Here is a 20,242-nt window from a genome sequence, read left to right as displayed (position 1 = left end):
CAGAGGAAAAAAATGTAAGAAATACAAAAATATTTCTATATAATTGAATTTTATTAACTTTCGCCACAACAGTAAATTACAATATAATTTTTTTACAATTGACATTTTAAAATTGTTATTATCAACAGATGACCAAAAAATATGTTTCAAAAAATAAAATAAAAAATTCATTTAACTTTAAAAAGAAAATCCAATTTTTTTAAATTAAAAAATTATTAATGTTATGAAAATAATAAAAAAATACAATTTTAATATCAGAAATTAAAATATTAATTGAATAAAATTCTATTTTTTTCGCATATAATTTTGGTCATTTCATATGACAACAATATTACGCAAATTGTTTTATAATTAGATGGTATGAAAAACCTAATTAAAAATTTTTTTTTTTAAATCGCGCTGAAAATTTTTTTAAGAAATTAATCTTGTAAAATCGAAAAATTTTTTCAATTGTAATTAATTAATTATTAAGAAATAAAAGTTATAATGTTTAATTTAAAAAAATTAAATCAACCTACAAATTTAAATATTATTTAAACAATAATAATCAATTTTACTTGAATGATAAACATTGAATAAATTTCTTTTGCAATTTTATGTTTTTTTTTTTTTTAATAAACAAATTTTTTTTTCTTTTTTGAAAAGTTTTCAGCGCGAAAAGTTAGATGAAAAATTAAACGTTTACAAAATTAAAATATACATAATTACATCCACTGGTAAATTCGATTTTGAGAACGAGGATAACATTTTTATTTTTAACGAGATTTCGAAAAAAAAAATTAATTCCAATGATGATGAAAAGTCGCATGATATTAACGTAACGAATGCATGAATGACAAATAGGCAATACTTTTCTACAATCTAAAGAAACACTTTTCCTCCCTTTCCCCATAGAAGCAATCAAAAAAGAAAATAAAAAATTTTCAAGATTGTCGAAAAGAATGCCTCAATTGTATTTTATAAGTAACCTACACTATTGGAACACAACCTTTTCAATTGGTGGATGGTCTCAGTTATCTAAATCTACATTTTACATTAATTTATAATCGTAACATTTTAAGAAGAAATTTATTTCTACAGAAAAATGTCTAATTAATCTCTGAGATCCAAACTGCATTCGATCCGACTTCGCTTACATTTCAAAAATATAATATAGAATTTTTTTTTTTTTTTTTTTTTGACTTGATTGTATATTTGAATTAAATATTCAAGTAGAAGAACGTTACCAAAAAACGGAAGTAACTTTTACAATACTCAGATCCCATCATCTTAATAATAAGAAATTACATTACACTCGCTCATTTACAAAAAGTAGGTAAAAAACATACAAAAACAAAATTTCTTTTCTCTTATTTCTTTCAATAATATATAATATAAATTGTGTCTTGTTATAAGACGGAAGTGAAAATGTAAAAATATTAAAGTTTTAATTAAAAAAAAAAAAACAATGATTGAAAACACGTATCTCAAAAGATATTCATACAAACAATTTCATAAATTTGTTTATAACAAATTAATTTTGTTTCATTTCAAAAATCTCCAGCAACAAAATGTTGTTTTTTTTTTTGCATTTTGTGAATATGAAACAAAATAAATTAATGTTTTCAAGTCGTTCACTTATTCTTTATCTCTCACTCATAAAATTGCCTTATCATAAAATATATAACTCTCTTTTTCTCTCTAAAAGTTTGTGAACATTACGCGATAAAAACTACTCGTTGATTGATAATACCGGTTTCGCATAAAACATTTAAAATGTACAAAAATATAATACTGGCGAGCTTTATAAACTTTATGAAGCACTATTTAAAAAAAATATGTACAATTTTTTCTATTTACGTTCATATTAACTCAATGAAAAAAGAAACAAAAACTTTTGGCAATTAAAATTAAATGCAAATTTACAGATCGCATCAAATCTCATATTTAAATTTCTGCGGCTTTACTCACTAAGTGAATATTAATTTAATTCTCGATCTGTTATTTTTCTACAACGAGAAATTTGCCGCCTAATTAACTAATGTTGCTTATGAAGATTCTTTTAGACAGGTACTTGATTAATTCTCTGAAAAAAAAATAAAAATATTTTTTAGCGATATAAATCAAAATTAAAACAAAATTAAGACTTTCAATTAATAAAAAAAAAGGAATTTAAATATAAAAATACCTGAATCATTTTGCTGTTTTATTTCCGATAGAATATAGTCTCGCAATGTATCATAGGCATTTTCCACTTTATCGTTTATGATAATTAAGTGAAAATTCCCTGGATGTTCACCTATTAATGGAAAAAAAGAAAAAAAAGAATTAAAAGAAACAAAAAAAAATTATTCACATGTACATGCAGAATAAAAAGAAAATTAATTAAAGTTACTTAGCTGAAGAATTGCAGAATCAATTAAAAACGCAAATTAAAGGGAAGAGAAAAGGTAGGATTCAGGTCAATCCAGAGATATTAAACATGCTTGATATTCCATAAATAAGGATTCCACAGATAATAACACAATTTTTATTACTACATTTATTGTAGTGATGTAAAAAATATTCACAGTGCCAATAAAAAAGTAGCAGTCAAATATGCAAGAGAAAAGTGCATAAAATTTAAAAAAAAAACACGATCAAATACACACATATATTAAAATAGAAAACGCAAATAAAAAAAAGCAAGACAGAAATTTTATTTAACCAAATTATAATTTTATTTCACTGAATTTCTTTTAAATAATTTTTATTTAAAAGAATTTTTATTTTTCAAAATTTCTATGAAAACTTATTTTTATTTAGTAGAATTTTATTTAAAGGAAATTCTGATAGAAATCACAAAATAGAAACGTGAAATTAGTCAAATAAATAATTAAATCATATGAAAAAAAAATCCAATAAAACAAAAATTTGGTTAATTAAAAAATTCATCTAAATTAAAATGTAATGAAAAAAAAAATTCATTGAATAAAAATACCAAATTATGAAAATTCAGTTCAGTTCAACATTATAAATTTCGATTCATTAAAATTTGTTTACTAATAAATATTAAAAAATACGTTTAATAAAAATAGCATAAAATATCATATATTAATATGAAAACATGACCAAAAATAAAATCAGGCATTAAAAATTAAAAACAAGCGTGAAAAAATAAATTGTGCAATTTTTTAAAGCAGTTGGAATTTTCTCACACACGCTTAAATTAATAAAAATAAAATTAAAAACAGTAATATTTCTCACCATATTCCATTTCGACTTTGGCTGCTGTTAATCTTAAGAGAAGTGACTCTTCGGTCTCCGTATTTCGATCTCTTAATCGACGCTCTAATTCTGCAATCGATGGTGGCTTTATGAAAACAAACAGCGGATTTAACGACGATTCTTTTATTTGCTTTACGCCTTGTGTATCAATATCCAATACGCAAATTTTCCCATCAAGTTGTACATTCTCAACAGCTTGTTTGCTGAAATTTAAATAAATTTTGTAAATAAAAAAATTTTATAGAAAAATGCAAAATTCATCTAAAAATTTTGATTATCAAAAATTTTTTAAATACATTTGTAAATTTAATAATATAACATTTTACAAATAATTGACAATTGAAATATTTGGAAACAGTTTAAAATTATTTATTAAATAATAATTAATATTTTAAATACTTTTAAAAATAATAAAAAATGTTAAATTTTTTTAAAAGCTATTCCTAAAAATTTTTATTAGCATTTGAAAATATTACATTAACAATAATAATTACCTGGTTCCATAAATGTTTCCACCATATTTTGCAGTTTCCAAAAAATCTCCTTGATCAATTTGCCTTTGCATTTCTTCCTTGGTAATAAAATAATATTCCTTTCCGTCTTTTTCATTATATCGTGGTTTTCTCGTTGTGTGACTTATTGAAAATCCAAATGTTTCAGGAAACTCATCAAAAAGTCTTTTTATCAATGTACTTTTTCCACTTCCTGATGGACCACACAAAACTAAAGGACGAAATCTTTTTTGAACCATATTCAAAGCACCTGTAAATAATTTTAAATTGTTAATAAAAAAAGAATTTATAACAAAGAAAATTTTTTCTTTTCCATTTCATTTTTAATCAAACAAATCATTGAGAATCCCCGATAAAAACGAAAAAATAATAAGTTTATCTATTATTTTTAAACAAATTATTTTTCTTGCATTTTTAAAATGTTTTTTACATTATTTTTGTTTTAAATATAATTTAAGCTTTTTGTGGAAAATCCACAATTAATTTTACTTAATTAATTAAATTAAATATTGGTAATTCTTTTAATAATAAAAATAAATGTACAACTCTACTTTATATGATACTAAAGTCATGTCCTTTCTTGGTCTTGAAAATAAAATCACAAATAAATACTTTCATACCTATCGTGAAATTTCTAAATCTCATCATTCTCTAAAAGATGATCCGTTAAAATTCTTCTAAAAGACAATTACAACTGGCCATCGGATAAAACTAAAAATTAAAGCAACTCCACATCATTATCATAAACTAAATATTCTATCTTTTAAGTTTAAATCACCAAGAATGACATATTTATATTTAATATTAATTAATAAATTTCTCATCTAAAAAATATTTTCCTATCAATTAAAATAATTCAAAAAGTATTCTAATAAAAAAATAAGGATAAATTTCGTTTTTCAAACTTTAGTGCCATTTTTCGCTTTTATTTATTTTATTAAATTCATTTTTAAATTTTTTATATTATTATTATATTAATCATTTATTTGTAATTTATTTTTATCTCGTTTATTTAGAGTAAATATTTTATTTATATTTATACAAAATATGTCTGGTTTATTATATGTATATCAATTGTTCTGTGTTTAATATTTATAAGTTTATTTGTTGTTTATGTATTCACGCAGGTATTTTTATTTGTTTACATTTCATTTACATGTAAATATTATCTCATTATTTTTTCATATTAAACGTTCTCTTTAATTACTGATTATTTATTGAATAAAATATTTTATTTTATATTAAAAACGACTTAGAAAAGCGAAAAAACAAAATAATAACAACAAAAAAATTTCAAAGAGAATTGAAGTGGAAATTTTGTTGGAATCAACGACCCATTTGTGAATGATTTCTCAATTTTATTATGTAGTTAAAATATCAGTTTCATTATACCGTTATTTGAGGACATAAAAGGGAGATCAAGGTCTTCGAAATATTGATTACGCTTGACGCAAACGTACAATAAAACGTGGACTAACATGTTTTAACCTCAATCAGCTGTTATTTATAATTAATTTTTGAGCATAATATATATATATATATATTTTTTTTTTATTAAATAAAACTCGACTATTGTGAATGACCATACCGTTAAATAAACAAATCTAATCGTGACACGTAAAAAATGATATAATTTTATAAAAAAACAAATTTATTTCGGCGAGTAATGATTTTTTTTTCTTGACGCAGTAGTCGCAACAAAGAATAATATTCACATAAAATTTGCCAACATACCTATTTTTTTTAAACTGTTGATGAAAAATTAAAATCTTTTTGTTCACCTTTAGTCGGAAATTATAAAATAAAACTATTTAATAAACAAGATTAAAATTCGGAGTAGTATTAATGACGTTTATCACGTTTTCAGCTTTTATCATCGCATCGCATGACGCATGCGCAATAAAAATTGATAAAGAAGATCCCTTTCATTACTTAATAGAATATCTCCATTTAACTAATACGGATAAATGTAATTTAAATTTAAATTATATCATTTTTTATTAGTTAAATTTTCTTGTTAATCATAGCCTACTATAAAAATTAAGTTTTTTCAAAATTTGATTCAAAATTCGCGCCCATCATTAAGTTGGCAATTCTGTCAACGCATGCGCGCTGAATAAAAACACAAATTGAGGTTAGGAAATCCAAAGAACACCACGTGTTATTTGTAATGTGATTGTTGTCGTTCCGTTAAATAAAATAAATAATAAAAATAATCAGTTTTTGTCTATAAAAGTAAATTTAAAAAAAATGCCGCGAAAGAAAATTGATAATCGTATTCGTACTCTCATTGAAAATGGAGTGGAAACTGGTCATCGAACAATGTTCCTCGTTGTCGGGGAAAAAGCAAAAGATCAAGTTGTTTATCTTCATCACATGTTATCAAAAACAGTTGTAAAAGCACGACCAACATTATTATGGTGTTATAAAAAAGAACTTGGTTTTACATCACATCGTAAGAAAAAAATGAAATCACTACAGAAAAAAGTTAAATCAGGAAAGCTTGATGTTAATGAGGATGATCCTTTTGAATTGTTTATAGTATCAACTAAAATACGCTATTGTTATTATAAGGAGACACATAAAATATTGGGAAATACCTTTGGTATGTGTGTTCTTCAAGATTTTGAAGCATTAACACCAAATTTATTGGCAAGAACAATGGAAACTGTTGAAGGTGGTGGTATAATTACAATTCTTCTACAGAGTATTAATTCACTAAAACAATTATATGAAATGAATATGGATGTTCATAAACGATTTCGCACTGAGGCTCATCAGGAAATTGCCTGTCGATTTAATGAAAGATTTCTCCTTTCTCTAGCTTCATGTGCTCGTTGTTTAGTTATTGATGATCAATTTCACGTGCTTCCAATATCAATGCATAATCTTAAAATTCAACCGGCTGTGAAAATGTCATTGAGTGATAATACATCCGAATTACAGACTTTAAAAGAAAATCTCCGCGATACACAACCAGTTTCAACATTATTGGAATGTTGCAAAACATTGGATCAAGGAAAGGCGTTACTTAAATTCATTGAAGCAATATCAGAAAAAACATTACGATCAACAGTTTCGTTAACGGCGGCAAGAGGTCGTGGAAAATCGGCAACAATGGGTCTTGCAATTGCTGGTGCAATTGCATTTGGCTATTCAAATATCTACGTTTCGAGTCCAAGTCCTGAAAATTTGAATACACTTTTTGATTTTGTCTTTAAAGGTCTCGAAGCATTGGAATATAAAGAACATTTGGATTATACTCTCATGCAATCAACAAATCCAGAATTTAATAAAGCAACAATCCGAGTAAATGTCTTTCGCAATCATAGACAAACAATACAATTTATTCATCCATCAGATGCTCATAAACTTCAACAAGCTGAATTATTAGTTATCGATGAAGCAGCAGCAATTCCTTTACCATTGGTGAAAGCAATGTTTGGACCATATTTAATTTTTCTCGCATCAACAATCAATGGCTATGAGGGTACAGGAAGATCATTGTCCTTGAAATTACTTCAACAATTGAGAATTCAACAATCAAAAGATTCTAATTCACAAGAAAAGAGTAAAGCAGACAAAGTAATTAGTGAACGTACTTTAGAGGAATTGACACTAGATGAATCAATTCGTTATAAACCTGGTGATGATGTTGAAGCATGGCTCTCAAAATTACTTTGTCTTGATGCTGGAAATTTTTTACCACCATTATTAGGATGTCCACCACCAGACAATTGTCAATTACTTTACATTAATCGCGATACATTATTTTCATTTCATCGAGCATCAGAAAAATTTCTACAAAAATTAGTCTCTCTTTATGTTGCATCACATTATAAAAATACACCAAATGATTTACAAATGATGTCCGATGCACCAGCACATCATTTATTTTGTCTAGTTGGACCATTGATGGAAAATAAATTACCAGAAGTTTTAGTATTCATACAAGTTTGTATGGAGGGAAAATTGAGTAAAAATTCAATTGAAATTAAAATGGGACGTGGTCAAAAGGCAGCTGGTGATTTAATACCATGGACAATATCACAACAATTTAATGATCAAAATTTTCCCAGTTTAAGCGGAGTGAGAATTGTAAGAATTGCCACACATCCTGAATATCAAGGAATGGGATATGGAGCCAAGGCTTTGGAACTTTTAAAGGAATATTATTCACAAAAAAATGAAGATATTGGTAAGTATTAATTATTTATTAAATGAAATGTAAATTAAAAAGTTTTATTTAATTTTATGAAATTATTTTTAAGATATGGAGGATTCAGATGACGAGAAAACACCAACGAAATCGGAAACGACAAAAAGAAAAAGAGAAGATGAAAATGAATCGAATTTGCTAACGGAAATTATTGAACCTCGAGCATCACTTCCGCCTCTTTTTATGAAATTATCCGAACGACCTGCTGAACATTTAGACTATATTGGCGTTTCATTTGGTGTAACCGAGCAACTATTGAAATTTTGGAAAAAAGCAAAATTTGTCCCTGTTTATTTGAGACAAACGGCTAATGATATAACTGGTGAAAACACTTGTATTATGATTCACAGATTAAATTGCGAGAATAATCAACAAGACGAAAGTTGGCTACAATCATATTGGATGAAATTTCGACAACGTTTTACAAATCTTTTGGCAAGTTCTTTTCGTAATTATAAAGCATCATTTGCATTGAGTCTTTTGGAAAATTCTACCATTGAAATACCAGCAAAAACATTGACTAAAGACGCATTAGAGATCTATTTGGATTTACATGATTTAGAACAATTGGACATTTACAGTAATAATATGAGTGATTATCATTTAATAAGAGATCAAATTCCTTCATTGGCAAAAATGTATTTTTTACGACAACTTGGAAATATTAATTTAACACCAGGACAAAGAAATAATAGTTTACATATTTCTGCCGTACAAGCAGCTATTCTACTTGGACTTGGACTACAACATAAAAGTATCGAGGAATTGGAGAAGGAATTAGATTTACAAAGTTCGCAACTTCTTGGATTATTTAATAAAATCATTAAGAAATTTACTTCTTATTTGAATTCAATTACTGAAGAATTTGTTAGAAATTCTATGGATTAAATTGAGTTTCAATTCTCTTTTGAAAATTTATCAAATTATGTTTAATTCGTTTTTTCTTCTATTACTATTTTGACTGTAAATATTTTTCACCAAAAAATTTACAATAAAATGTATTTTTATGGTAGTTAATATCTTATTTATTTAAATAACTAATTTAAATTTATAGTTTAATTTCTTTTTTGTAGTTATTTTAATTAATTATTATTTACTTTTTTATTTACTATTTAGTTTATTTAAGTTTTGTAATTTTGTTTAAAGAATTCTTATTATTTTTTTCGTTTTTCAAAGGTAAATGATTTTTTTGATTCTCCCAAAAATTTGTCTAGACTAAAAAAATTATTAAAATTACTAAAATACATACATGTATAAGAATACAACTGTACTGCAACAATAGGTTTGTAAAGTCAAGCACTGATTAAGACGTCTCGTATTTTAAAACCAACGTTGTTTCGAAAACCGACCATTGAAGGTAAGTGCTATTAATGAAAATATAGGAAAATTAAAATTTTGAAATAAATAAAAAATTTCTAATAAAACTTAATTAAATATTTTACACTTAGCTTTCACGTAAATTTTAATAATTATATTTTTAAAAAAACACTTTGGACACTTGAAAATCACTTTAGAAAATAAACAATTAAAAAAAATATCGCGATTATTATATTAAAATTTTTTGTGCAATAATTTTTAAAAAATGCAATTTGCATATTAAATTAAGTCTCAATTAATTTCTTTTTAATTTGGAAAATATAAAAATTTATTTATACTAAAGTATAAAAATTTAAAAAAGGGGCAAAATTTTGAATTTTACAACAGGAGCCTGAATGAATTTTGTTTAAAAATTATAAAATAGATTTTAGAATACTATCGACTAAAAGTCGTAAACAAGGAAAAAAAATTAAATATATAATAAATATATTTCTGAAAAAAACAAATAATTAATAACACTGAAAATAAATAAAATTATTATCAAATCATTCTTTTCGAGTCAAATATAAATAAAAATATTATTGCTCACCACAATAACTGAACTGAAAGAAACTATCAATTAAACAAGTACAAAACATGCATAATTATATATGCATATATATATACTCATTATACATATACATATATAATTCACAAAATTAAAAAAATTTAAAACAACATAGTGACAAAAAAAGAGAAAAAATTTAAACAAATTATATTTTCACTGGTTTTCCAGTTACTTGTTTTTTTCTTCTTCCCTACCTATAGCTATATTTAAATCGAAAAAAAAAATTATTATTTTTCCTATTCCTGATTTTCCTACCTATAGCTATATTTAAAACGAAAAAAAATTTTCTTTTTCCGATTTCCCTACCTACAGCTGTATTTAAAACGAAAAAATTTCTATTTACCTATCCCGTTTTTTTTTATCTAAAACGAAAATAATTTACCGCCCCGGTGCAAAATGACCTACACTAGGGTTAACGTCCCGGGACGCAACCGTCACCTGAGCGGTATTTTCTGAAATGAAAACTTTTAATTAGTCGTTTCATTACAATTATCAAAAAAAATTTACTTTTAAATTTTACATGCATTAACTTTTAACTTGAACAAATTATCAAAAACTTTTTACTTTTAAATACCACATGCATTAACTTGTCAATTTTGAAATTAATAAAATGTTACAAATTTAATTCCAATTATTTATTTTTAAAAGAAAAAGAAAATAACTTTAATCAGATAAATTAAACAAAAATAAATATTAAACAAAGTGCACAATATAAATGACATACATATGTATATAAATAATTGAAATAAACATTGACAATAATATTAATTTACGTAGTAATAACGAGTCATCCATGAAACATATGATATTTTAGGGTGTAAAGTGTTCAAAATTGGGAGGAGGGTAAATTTTTAAAAGTCTATCAAATGCTTTACGGATGATCGCTAAAACTTCAAAAATAATATATTTTGTCAATGGCGTCACTATGTTGCCAGAATTTCTTCCCTGTTTATAAAAAATCTTTCAATATTTTTCGGCTGGATCTATATTATAATTTATTAAAGGAAAAAAATTGCGAAAATATTGCAAAAATTCATAAATTTAAAATGATATCCAAAAAAATTAATTTTCAATTTATAATGATTTATAAATTATAAATTAATTTTGTTGTAATTTAATTTACATATATATTAAGAAAATTTATTCAAGAAATTGCGCGTCTCAAAAAACAGGGAAAAAATTTAAATAAAAAATGACTCACCGATCGGCGAAACATCCCTCGTCGGGACAATAACGTCATTGCCACTCTCGAGCGCTTCAGGGCCAGCTCCCGAGGATCCCTCTTTCTTGCTCGCACTTCTGCGTGAGGCCGGGAGCTCAAAAAAAAATATTATAAAAAAATATGAAAAAAAAGAAAAAAATATTTTATAAAAAAAATATGTTGCAGGGGCCACTTTTCTTCTTCCACATCCTTCCCAGTCTCTTCAGATATTTGGAAATTTGGAATGGAGCTGAAAAAATAAATAAAAAAAACATTTATTAAAAAAATTAAATTATACAATTATTTTCTCTTACTATGAAATGCTGAGTTATTATTTTTTAATCAATTAGTTCAAAATTAATGTTAAATTAATTTATTAATTGAAAAAAAAACTCACCTATATGAGGGGATTTCTGCGTAGTGTTAGAGAAACGATGACAGCATATCTTTTTTATAAAATGATTTCCTTCTTATGGACCTGAAAAAAATTTAATAATTCATGATGTTATATTTGTAAAATAAAATATTAAAAATGCTCAATATTATCAATTATTTTTGAATACATTAATATTTCTAAATATTGCAATAATTTTTTAACTTTTTTTTTTTTTTATTCCATTTATTGATATTCCAGAAAAATATTGTAAAAAAAACTCACCTATAAGGGAAAATTTCTGCGTTGTGTAAAAAATACGATGTCAGCATATCCTCTCTTTCAATGGACAAATCTTTCCGCTACTGGACCAACTGCCTGAAAAAAAATAATTCATTATAGATATTACATGTGTAAAATCAAATATTAAAAATCCTGAATATTAACAAATATTTTATTATTATAATAATTATTAATATACTTTTAAATATTTTAATATCTATAAATGTTAATATTTTGATATTGTTCTAATCATCATTTACAAATATTGAAATAAATTTTTATTATATATATTAACTATTGATATTTTTGCAAAATATTTTAAAATATTACAAACTATTTTTGACTGGTATACTGTAACTTGTTTATAAATTGTTAAGTATATTTTTAATACTAATTATTATTATATCTAAATATTTAAACAAAGTATATCTTAAAATATACAAAAATTAAGGGAAAAAATTTATCAACTTACATTGAACTGCGACTCAGCAATGCAAGATCTCCTCCAGGAGCAGCTCCGCAACAAACACCCATCCTTCATGATTGGACACCTGTAAATTGAGAAAATAAATTGTTACATAAAAAGATAAAATAAGATTTTCAAAATATAATTAATTTCATTATTTCTTAAATTGATTTTTTAAAACTTAAACATTTTCTTAATGTCAATTTTTTTGTAAATTTAAATTAATTTACAAGATTTGTGTTATTAATATTAAGAATATAACTTTAATGTAATAAGTAATGTATTTTAATAAGTAAAACAATAATTTTCTGTATCAAAAGATACTCACTTATTCGAAGATTCAGTAGAAGTTATCATTTGTCATCTCATCTATGGATATAAGAATTTCATACAATTCTTCTCGAAGTCTGAATTCTGTAAAGACAAATAATAAACAAAAATTGTCTAATTAAAAATTCAGAAAACTTTATTTTAAAAAATAGATATTAAATAATTTTATCATTTTTAAAAAATAGATATTAAATAATTTTATCAAATTTGAAAAAAAGTTTTAATTATTGCCTATATACAGTGTAAAAAAATATTTTGCCTGATTCACACAATTTCGAATTGTAAATTTACATAATTTAGTGTAAACTTAATACTTTAAAAGTATCAGTTTTACAACTATTTGTAAATTTACCACTTTTAAAGATGTACTATTATTATTATATTTACAAATATATAATTGATAAGAATGTTAAAAAATTGTATAAAGCAAATAAATTGTTATTAAAATAAAAAATAGAATTTTTAAAGAAAAGAATGTTTAAAATTTTTAAATTCGGTAAAATCTTAGTTTTTATAAACAAATATATTTACCTGAGTTGAGAAGAATAGACGCCGAAAGAATTAGAATTTTTAGGCCTTTTTTCCTGAGACAATCATCTTTTAGCACTGTAAATAAATAAATGAAAATTAAATAAACATATAACACGAATTTTAATAATTAAATTTTGATTTTAAATTTTATTTCTAAAATACGGTGGACAAATATCGGAACAGATGTAGGATAGAAATATGAAATTGGTTATGTGGTAATTTTTAGGTTAAACATCAAAGCGTCATCAAATTTAACAAAATATTAAAAATTCTTATATTTACCAAGAAATATTAGTTGAAATCTAAAAAATTTATATCACGCTGAACATAATTATTAAAATATATGTTTAATTTGTATTAAAGTTGAAAGATGTTTTTTGTTATTCACGAAATTTTCTTGTTACTTTCAACCGCTCTTTTCACAATGTCTACTGTAGTGAACACTGATACCAACTTCAGCGAAAAAAAATACCAACCAATTTTACATTTCTACCAACGTAATAAGAAATTTTTTTAACTACTTTTTTGAATTTTAATAACCTGCCATAAACCTTGTTTATTGTTTTCACTTTTATTAATAAATGGTTTTTTTTATTTAATATTTATGTTTATAATAATCGTATTGTTGAAAAAATTCAAGTCGCCCGAAAATACCATGGCTGCAATGTGAAGTCACAATATATGCAACAAGGCACAAGTTTAATGCCAAAATTTCTGGGTTATATTGTTGTTATTTATTCATAATTTTTATATTTATTACATATTAATAAAATAAAAATGTTATATTATTACGATTTTACCTATACATTACCTATTTTTTTTTGTTTAACATTTCAATGCTAAAATTTTTAGGTTAGGTTTTTATATCGAAATATATTTATTTTCTTTTTGCCTGCCACGAAACTTATATTATTTATCGATAATTTAAACAAATCTGAACTTTATTACTGTAAAATATATACAATTAACGTTATGATTTACCTAATATTAAAAGATTAAATTTTCTCCAACAAAATATGGTTTCTTTCTCTGACGACGCCATTTGCAATGAGCTGCAATGACAACATTGCCAACCCAAGATAACAAAAATTAAACTTTCTCACTTCTACCAACATAAAAAAATTCCCTTCTTTTTCTTTAAATCGATATAGAGAAATTTCCTAGGTTTACGTCAAAAATATCAGCTGATTTCTTTCTATTTATTTTCAAAAAGATGTTGGTGACACGTCTAATACACAGATATTAGATCAACAGGTATTATTTTAGAAAATTCGACAAAGCTACTGTGATTTTTAAATATCTAATTAATTTCATTTGGTTAATTTCAACTTAATATACATTTAGTTCAATTAAAAATAACTTCTATAATTTTCCCGCTTTCGAATATAAATTAATATTATTAGAAATTCATCTTGAATTATGTAAGTATTCATTTATACATTTTTTGAAGGAAGTAACTAAGTTTTTCTTTTCTTATAAATTATGTAAATTTAGAAAAATTAAATATGTATCATTTTTGTAGAGTTAATTCACAGTGTAAAACCACTGTTTTTTAAAAATATATAGAAAATAATTATAGAAATAAGGTTTTGTTAAAAAATATATTTTTATAGTTTATCGCGGTTTTATATTTTTCCTCATTCTTATCAGTGTTTATTTTCTTGAAATTGTGATATCAGTATTGTATTTAAAGTGAATATTGCTTAATTTACATTTTGAAAAGTATTTTCTAACCTTTCAACCCTAAATATTTATTATGTTTTATTGTAGATGCTTTCGATATTTTCTTTCCTAAGATCATCAACAAGTGTCAATACACTATTTAATTTATCAACGAAAATAATTGTTAATTATTCAACAATGGCATCTAAATTTGATTTACCTGAACGTTACAAGGGAAACGATAAATCTGTTTGGTATGATATTATTAATTATAGTATTTAATTAACTAATTATTAATTATCAACAAAATTCAATATGAACTAATATTTTTTTCTATACTAGAAAAGAAAATTAAAATTTCAGAATTTATTTATTTTGTAATTATAATTTTTTTTTTTGTAAAAGAAAAAAAATTGTTATTATGAATTTTGTTTGTTTTTTTTGTAATAAAATAAAAAATAAAAGAAATAAATTATTTTTTTAGGGTGGAATATATTCAATTAGCTTTGCAATATAAACCATTGAATCTTGGTCAAGGTTTTCCTGATTTTCATGCTCCTGAAAATGTCACAAAAGCATTAGCAGCCGTAACAACAGGAGAAAATCCCTTATTAAATCAGTACACTAGAGGATTTGTGAGCATTTCTTAATATTAATTTATTATATAATTAAATTTTTCAATTATTTGATTGAATAATTAAATTAATTTTCAATTATTTGATAAAATAATTAAATATTATAACTATTAATTATTCAATTTAATAATTGACGATATTTTCAATTGATTTAATCAATATTAGTAGACTATTTCTATTTGTATTTGAATTTAAATTTAAAGATATCAATTATTTGGGTAAATAATTAAAAATAATAATAGTCCCTATTATTTCAGGGTCATCCACGTTTGGTTAATGCGGTTGCGAAATTGTATTCAAAAATTTTAAATCGTGATTTGAATCCAAATAATGAAATTCTCATCACGTCGGGTGCCTATGAAGCATTATACGCAACAATTGTGGGACATACAAATCCTGGTGACGAATGGATAATTATTGAACCCTTTTTTGATTGTTATGTTCCTATGGTTAGAACATCAGGTGGAATACCACGTTTCATAGCCCTTCAACCTGTGAGTTTTAAGATACTAATTTTCCAACTAAAAATTATTCAGAATTTATTTACATAATTTTTATTTATATTAAATAAATAATAATTTTTTTTTTTTAAAGAATTTTTTCATTGTAAAATTCACAGAATAAAACAAGTGGAACAATTAGTTCATCTGATTGGGTGTTCGATAGAAAAGAAATGGAAAGCCTTTTTAATGAGAAAACAAAAGGAATTATAATTAATACACCTCATAATCCAGTTGGAAAGGTTTTTACACTTGATGAATTGCAATTTATTGCTAATTTAGCAAAAAAATGGAATACTCTCGTTGTTTCGGATGAAGTTTATGAATGGATTGTTTATGAACCATATCAGCATATTCGAATTGGTAATATATTTTTTTTATAATAATAGGTATACTATTTTCATTTGAAGAATTATCTTTTTTTCTCAATAATAAGTGAAAAGGTGAATTATTTAAATTATGATAAAATTTTGTTTTTAGCAACTTTACCAGGAATGTATGAACGAACAATAACAATTGGCTCAGCAGGAAAAACTTTCAGTGTAACTGGATGGAAAATTGGATGGGCTTATGGTCCAGCGAATTTACTTCGTAATTTACAAATTGTTCATCAAAATTCTGTTTATACTTGCACAACTCCTATTCAAGTAATTATAAATTTGATTTTTCTTTTATTTATATTTCATTTTGGGGAAAAAAATTTTTTTTCCTAATTATTATTTCATAAATATTTAGGAAAATATTAATTTTGACAAATAATACTATAGGAAGCAGTGGCAATTGGATTTGAGGAAGAAATTGCACGATTTGGTCGCGATGATTGTTATTTTGTGAGTCTTGCAAAGGAATTATTACCAAAACGTGAATATATGGCGAAATTTCTCACTGAAGTTGGAATGTCACCGACAATACCGGAGGGTGGTTATTTTATGATTGCCAATTGGTCGGCATTAGAAAATAAAGTTCGACTCAATGAGGAACAAGATGCAAATAGAGATTATCGTTTTACTAAATGGATGATTAAAAATGTCGGTGTTCAAGGTATTCCACCATCTGCATTTTACAGCGATGAGCACAAACATTTAGGAGAAGATTGCGTTCGATATTGTTTCATTAAGGTAAATGAATATAATTTATTTTTTTACATGTATTTTCCATATTTTGCAATTTTCATTTATTTTTTTAAACTTCATTAATTTCTTTAAAGGAATATTTTTAAAAAAGGAAAATATTCTTTTTTTTTTGCAGAAAGATGAAAACTTACAGAAAGCAGCCAATCTTTTATTAAAATGGAAATCTCAACTATAAAGACGAATTAAAAAGAAAAAAAAAACTTGTAATATATATATATATAAAAAAATAGCATTTATGTTTGTAAAAATTGATCAAAAGTACAAATATTTGTACATCATTTTTTTAAAATATAAATATTCTATATTTGTTATAATTAGTTTGTTATATATTTGCTAAAATGAATAGTCGTGATTCTTAAAAACTGTTTATAATATTCTTTCCCTCATAATTAAATTTGACTATTTTAAGACTCAATAAAAATTATTTTTTACTTTAAATAAAGTTAGTTATATTTTTTTTCAATTTATATTTATTAATGTAAATTCTTTTTTCCAAAAATTGTCATGATCGTTAATTAATTTATTTCGTACAATAAACAAAGTTTTTTTTCAAATAAAAGATTTTTGAATAAAATATAATTAAAAATTTGTTATAATTTGTATATAAAATAATAATTTAAAAAAAATATCGTGAAGAAAATTGTGAATATTTAGAAGGAAAACTTTCTACTATTCTTTTTTTTTTTAAATTACTTTATTGCAGGAATATAAAAATTGAGTAATTGAGGCGGTAATAAAAATGTGGGTGATTTATAATTTGTATAAGAATAATAATAATAATTAGATTTGGAAATCTTTTCAGGTCAAGTATATATGAAAGGTATAGGGGTACTAAATCACTATTTTTTGAAAATAACTAGAATTGAAGAAGCCAAGAAGAGAGAAAAAAAAGAAGGGAGTATAACAATAGAAGTGGGGTGTTCGTTGCGTGAGGAAGCATCTAAAGGCGACTTTTTCCTTTTCAGTTTTCACAGGACCTTCATACAATGAACATTCCAAAGCTGACACTCTTTTTCTCTCTTTCACAAAACAAAAAAAATGTTCTCCAAAAATTCAAAATTTTAAAAACTTCCAATTTTTAATTTTTTCACAGTGAAAAATATTACAAAATTAATTCAGAAAAACATTTTTTTATTGAATATTTTTACTGTCAATTAACTTTTTTTTTGTACGTTTCTAATATTTTAAATTTAACTGTAATACGTTTAAATAATATATTTTTAAAAAATGTGGACAAAGTGAAAATAATAAAAAATAGTGTGCAGTGTTAATTAAAGTGTTATTTATCGCCTCTATATATAAAAAAAAATGTGGCTTCAAAAAGATAAAAAATCAGTCTTTTATGTTGATTCCGGCGAGGAAAATATTCATCTCAACAATGCAGTCAAGGTACAGGTTAATTAACTTTTATGATTTAATAAAAAAAAAAGAAAACAAAAAACTGAAATACAAATTTTTTTTATAAGAAATAAATTAACGAAAGAAATAAATAAAATCGACAATTTTTGGAAAAAAATTTTTTTTTAACAAATTTCAACGTTAATTTCTTAATATTCAAAAGTATATAATTTCAAGCAATAGATCAATGAAATAATTATTGGAAATTGGAAATAATTAGTCACGAAATTTGTGTAAATGGACTTTTGCTCTTTTCTCAAACTAAAATTAGATTAATTTTCCCCCGCGCCATGTCTATATAGTAATGATTTGTTATTAACTGAACCAATTTACGCCAAGTTCTGATAAATTGGCGCTAAAATTACAACCCTGATCTTAATTACATATCCGTGAAAGATTCTCTCCTGCGGGAAGATTGTATCGCAATTGTATGGCAGGTGAATCTTAGAAGGTAAATTACGATATATAAAAATATTTTTTTAATTTTTACTTTCACAATTTGAAAAAAATCCCCATTTTTAATTTTTTTTTTAAATTATATTTTTAAATAATATTTCGCATTCTAATTATCAAATGAAAATTTATATCAATGGATAAATAAAAATTGTTTCAGTGGAAAAATAGAGAAATTTTGAAATAAATAAAAATTGCAAAATATGGATTTATCTTTTTGTTTGCAAAGAAAAAAGAAAAAATGGTTTTGAAAAATTATAATTATAGAAGGGAAGGATGTGATTTTTTTGTTTTATTTGAAAAATTATTTTTTATCCGCATACTAATGAGTCTTCATCCTGTGACTTGTTCATTATCACACAAAAACCTTATCATCAGCATACCAATGGTGGCAAGTTTGCTTTAATGTTATTTATGAACATAAATCATAAACCAACTGAAATTGCTCAACATCCAAGTGTTTTTTTTCCATATGTATAACGATTCGTGTTCTTGAAAATTTATTTTACTTTTTAATAAATGTAAAAAAAATTTAATTTCAACTTTTTTTTATCATTAATCAGAATAAATAATAATTTAATTAATTTCGAGAGAAATATCACGAAAATTTTTTATATTTTAAAATTATTCCATTTTTTTAAATTAATTTTTGTTATGCTATTACTATTTAATTTTTTTTCAGGAATATTTACTCGTATTTGTTCTTAAATTTTCTAAATATGATAATAAATCAAACACTTAAAATAAATTAATAAAATTATTCATTTTAATAAAAAAAAAAAAATAGAATAATAAAATAAAACACGAACTCTACGAGTAAATATGTCACCTGTAACTTTTATTTTTATATCCTAGATTATGTGGGATAATAAAGTGAAATGGAATTTTTTCTAGAATATTTAAATCTCTTTTTTTTCAAATAAAAAAAAAGAAAGGGGGAAAAAAATTAGTGTACGCATTGAAACGTGCCTTTGACGTTAGTTAAAGGCTAAATTTAAAGCTCTCAAAGGCAACTTAGTATATATAGTGAATCGATAATCCTTGTTTATCAAAAGGGGGGGTTTTGCTGCGCCAGGTGTAGGCCAGGTAAATCAGGCGCGGAACATCCGGTACACTCGTACATTTACGTGATCGCATAAATGCATTATAAGTACATTCGTGTGCAATTCGTGCTACGAAAGCATAATGATTTCTTCTTTTTCCTCTTTATTCTTCGCTCTTCTTCTTCTTCTCCTCTTCCTCTCTTGCATTTGCGTTTTGTGCTCTCTAAAGTCTAACGGATGTCAGTGTTGTTATCTGGAGACACAGTTCGTTAAACTCCATTTTTTTTACGATTTAACAGCGACTCTAACCATGACTTTGAAAAAAAAAACGGAA

At 24.2% G+C, this 20,242-nt stretch overlaps 4 protein-coding genes and 1 long non-coding RNA gene across 12 annotated transcripts in view; 3 read left to right on the top strand and 2 right to left on the bottom strand.

The window, feature by feature from the left end:
- Positions 1 to 32: 32 nt before the first annotated feature.
- On the bottom strand, positions 33 to 5,657 carry LOC127277166 (guanylate kinase). Of its 2 annotated transcripts, XM_051298035.1 has the most exons (6): positions 5,493 to 5,655; positions 4,379 to 4,469; positions 3,741 to 4,008; positions 3,226 to 3,449; positions 2,168 to 2,278; positions 33 to 2,065 (listed from the first exon to the last, which is right to left on the bottom strand). In XM_051298035.1, exons 2-6 carry the CDS (start codon positions 4,404 to 4,406, stop codon positions 2,058 to 2,060), a joined length of 639 nt encoding a protein of 212 aa, XP_051153992.1. In that variant the 5' UTR covers positions 4,407 to 4,469; positions 5,493 to 5,655; the 3' UTR covers positions 33 to 2,057. The 2 variants fall into 2 exon arrangements, with proteins under 2 accessions (XP_051153992.1, XP_051153993.1); XM_051298036.1 differs by lacking the exon at positions 4,379 to 4,469 and having other exon boundaries at positions 5,493 to 5,657.
- A 213-nt stretch (positions 5,658 to 5,870) lies between these two features.
- LOC127277149 (RNA cytidine acetyltransferase) lies at positions 5,871 to 8,989 on the top strand. The gene is made up of 2 exons (XM_051298010.1): positions 5,871 to 7,956; positions 8,030 to 8,989. Exons 1-2 carry the CDS (start codon positions 6,009 to 6,011, stop codon positions 8,863 to 8,865), a joined length of 2,784 nt encoding a protein of 927 aa, XP_051153967.1. The 5' UTR covers positions 5,871 to 6,008; the 3' UTR covers positions 8,866 to 8,989.
- Positions 8,990 to 9,246: 257 nt separating this feature from the next.
- LOC127277147 (uncharacterized) lies at positions 9,247 to 14,115 on the bottom strand. 4 transcript variants are annotated; one of them, XR_007842329.1, is made up of 8 exons: positions 14,066 to 14,115; positions 13,085 to 13,159; positions 12,552 to 12,637; positions 12,230 to 12,308; positions 11,761 to 11,853; positions 11,500 to 11,580; positions 11,103 to 11,352; positions 9,247 to 9,341 (listed from the first exon to the last, which is right to left on the bottom strand). It is a non-coding gene; the product is annotated as an uncharacterized LOC127277147 (long non-coding RNA). The 4 variants fall into 4 exon arrangements; XR_007842327.1 differs by lacking the exon at positions 9,247 to 9,341 and having other exon boundaries at positions 9,943 to 11,352; XR_007842328.1 differs by lacking the exon at positions 9,247 to 9,341 and having other exon boundaries at positions 9,943 to 11,352; positions 13,896 to 14,112.
- A 69-nt stretch (positions 14,116 to 14,184) lies between these two features.
- On the top strand, positions 14,185 to 17,328 carry LOC127277146 (kynurenine aminotransferase). 3 transcript variants are annotated; one of them, XM_051298005.1, is made up of 8 exons: positions 14,185 to 14,338; positions 14,855 to 15,000; positions 15,231 to 15,381; positions 15,639 to 15,875; positions 16,001 to 16,244; positions 16,362 to 16,528; positions 16,649 to 16,999; positions 17,130 to 17,328. In XM_051298005.1, exons 2-8 carry the CDS (start codon positions 14,855 to 14,857, stop codon positions 17,187 to 17,189), a joined length of 1,356 nt encoding a protein of 451 aa, XP_051153962.1. In that variant the 5' UTR covers positions 14,185 to 14,338; the 3' UTR covers positions 17,190 to 17,328. The 3 variants fall into 3 exon arrangements, with proteins under 3 accessions (XP_051153962.1, XP_051153961.1, XP_051153963.1); XM_051298004.1 differs by having other exon boundaries at positions 14,290 to 14,505; XM_051298006.1 differs by lacking the exon at positions 14,185 to 14,338 and adding an exon at positions 14,756 to 14,776.
- Positions 17,329 to 18,001: 673 nt separating this feature from the next.
- The window catches only part of LOC127277318 (probable serine/threonine-protein kinase DDB_G0278845), a 52,921-nt gene continuing 50,680 nt past the window's right edge, over positions 18,002 to 20,242 (top strand). Inside the window, exon 1 of one of the 2 annotated variants that reach the window (XM_051298348.1) lies at positions 18,002 to 18,403. In XM_051298348.1, coding sequence (XP_051154305.1) covers positions 18,323 to 18,403 — 81 coding nt within the window. In that variant the 5' untranslated portion in view covers positions 18,002 to 18,322. The remainder of the gene's footprint in view (positions 18,404 to 20,242) is intronic. The other variant, XM_051298355.1, reaches the window with a different exon arrangement.

Source organism: Leptopilina boulardi, unplaced genomic scaffold, assembly GCF_019393585.1.
Source record: "Leptopilina boulardi isolate dan_hultmark-lab unplaced genomic scaffold, ZJU_Lbou_2.1 LbouV2_165, whole genome shotgun sequence".
Lineage (NCBI taxonomy): Eukaryota > Metazoa > Arthropoda > Insecta > Hymenoptera > Figitidae > Leptopilina > Leptopilina boulardi.
Note: the sequence above shows the minus strand (reverse complement) of the source record. Positions and strands in the feature narration are given on the sequence as shown.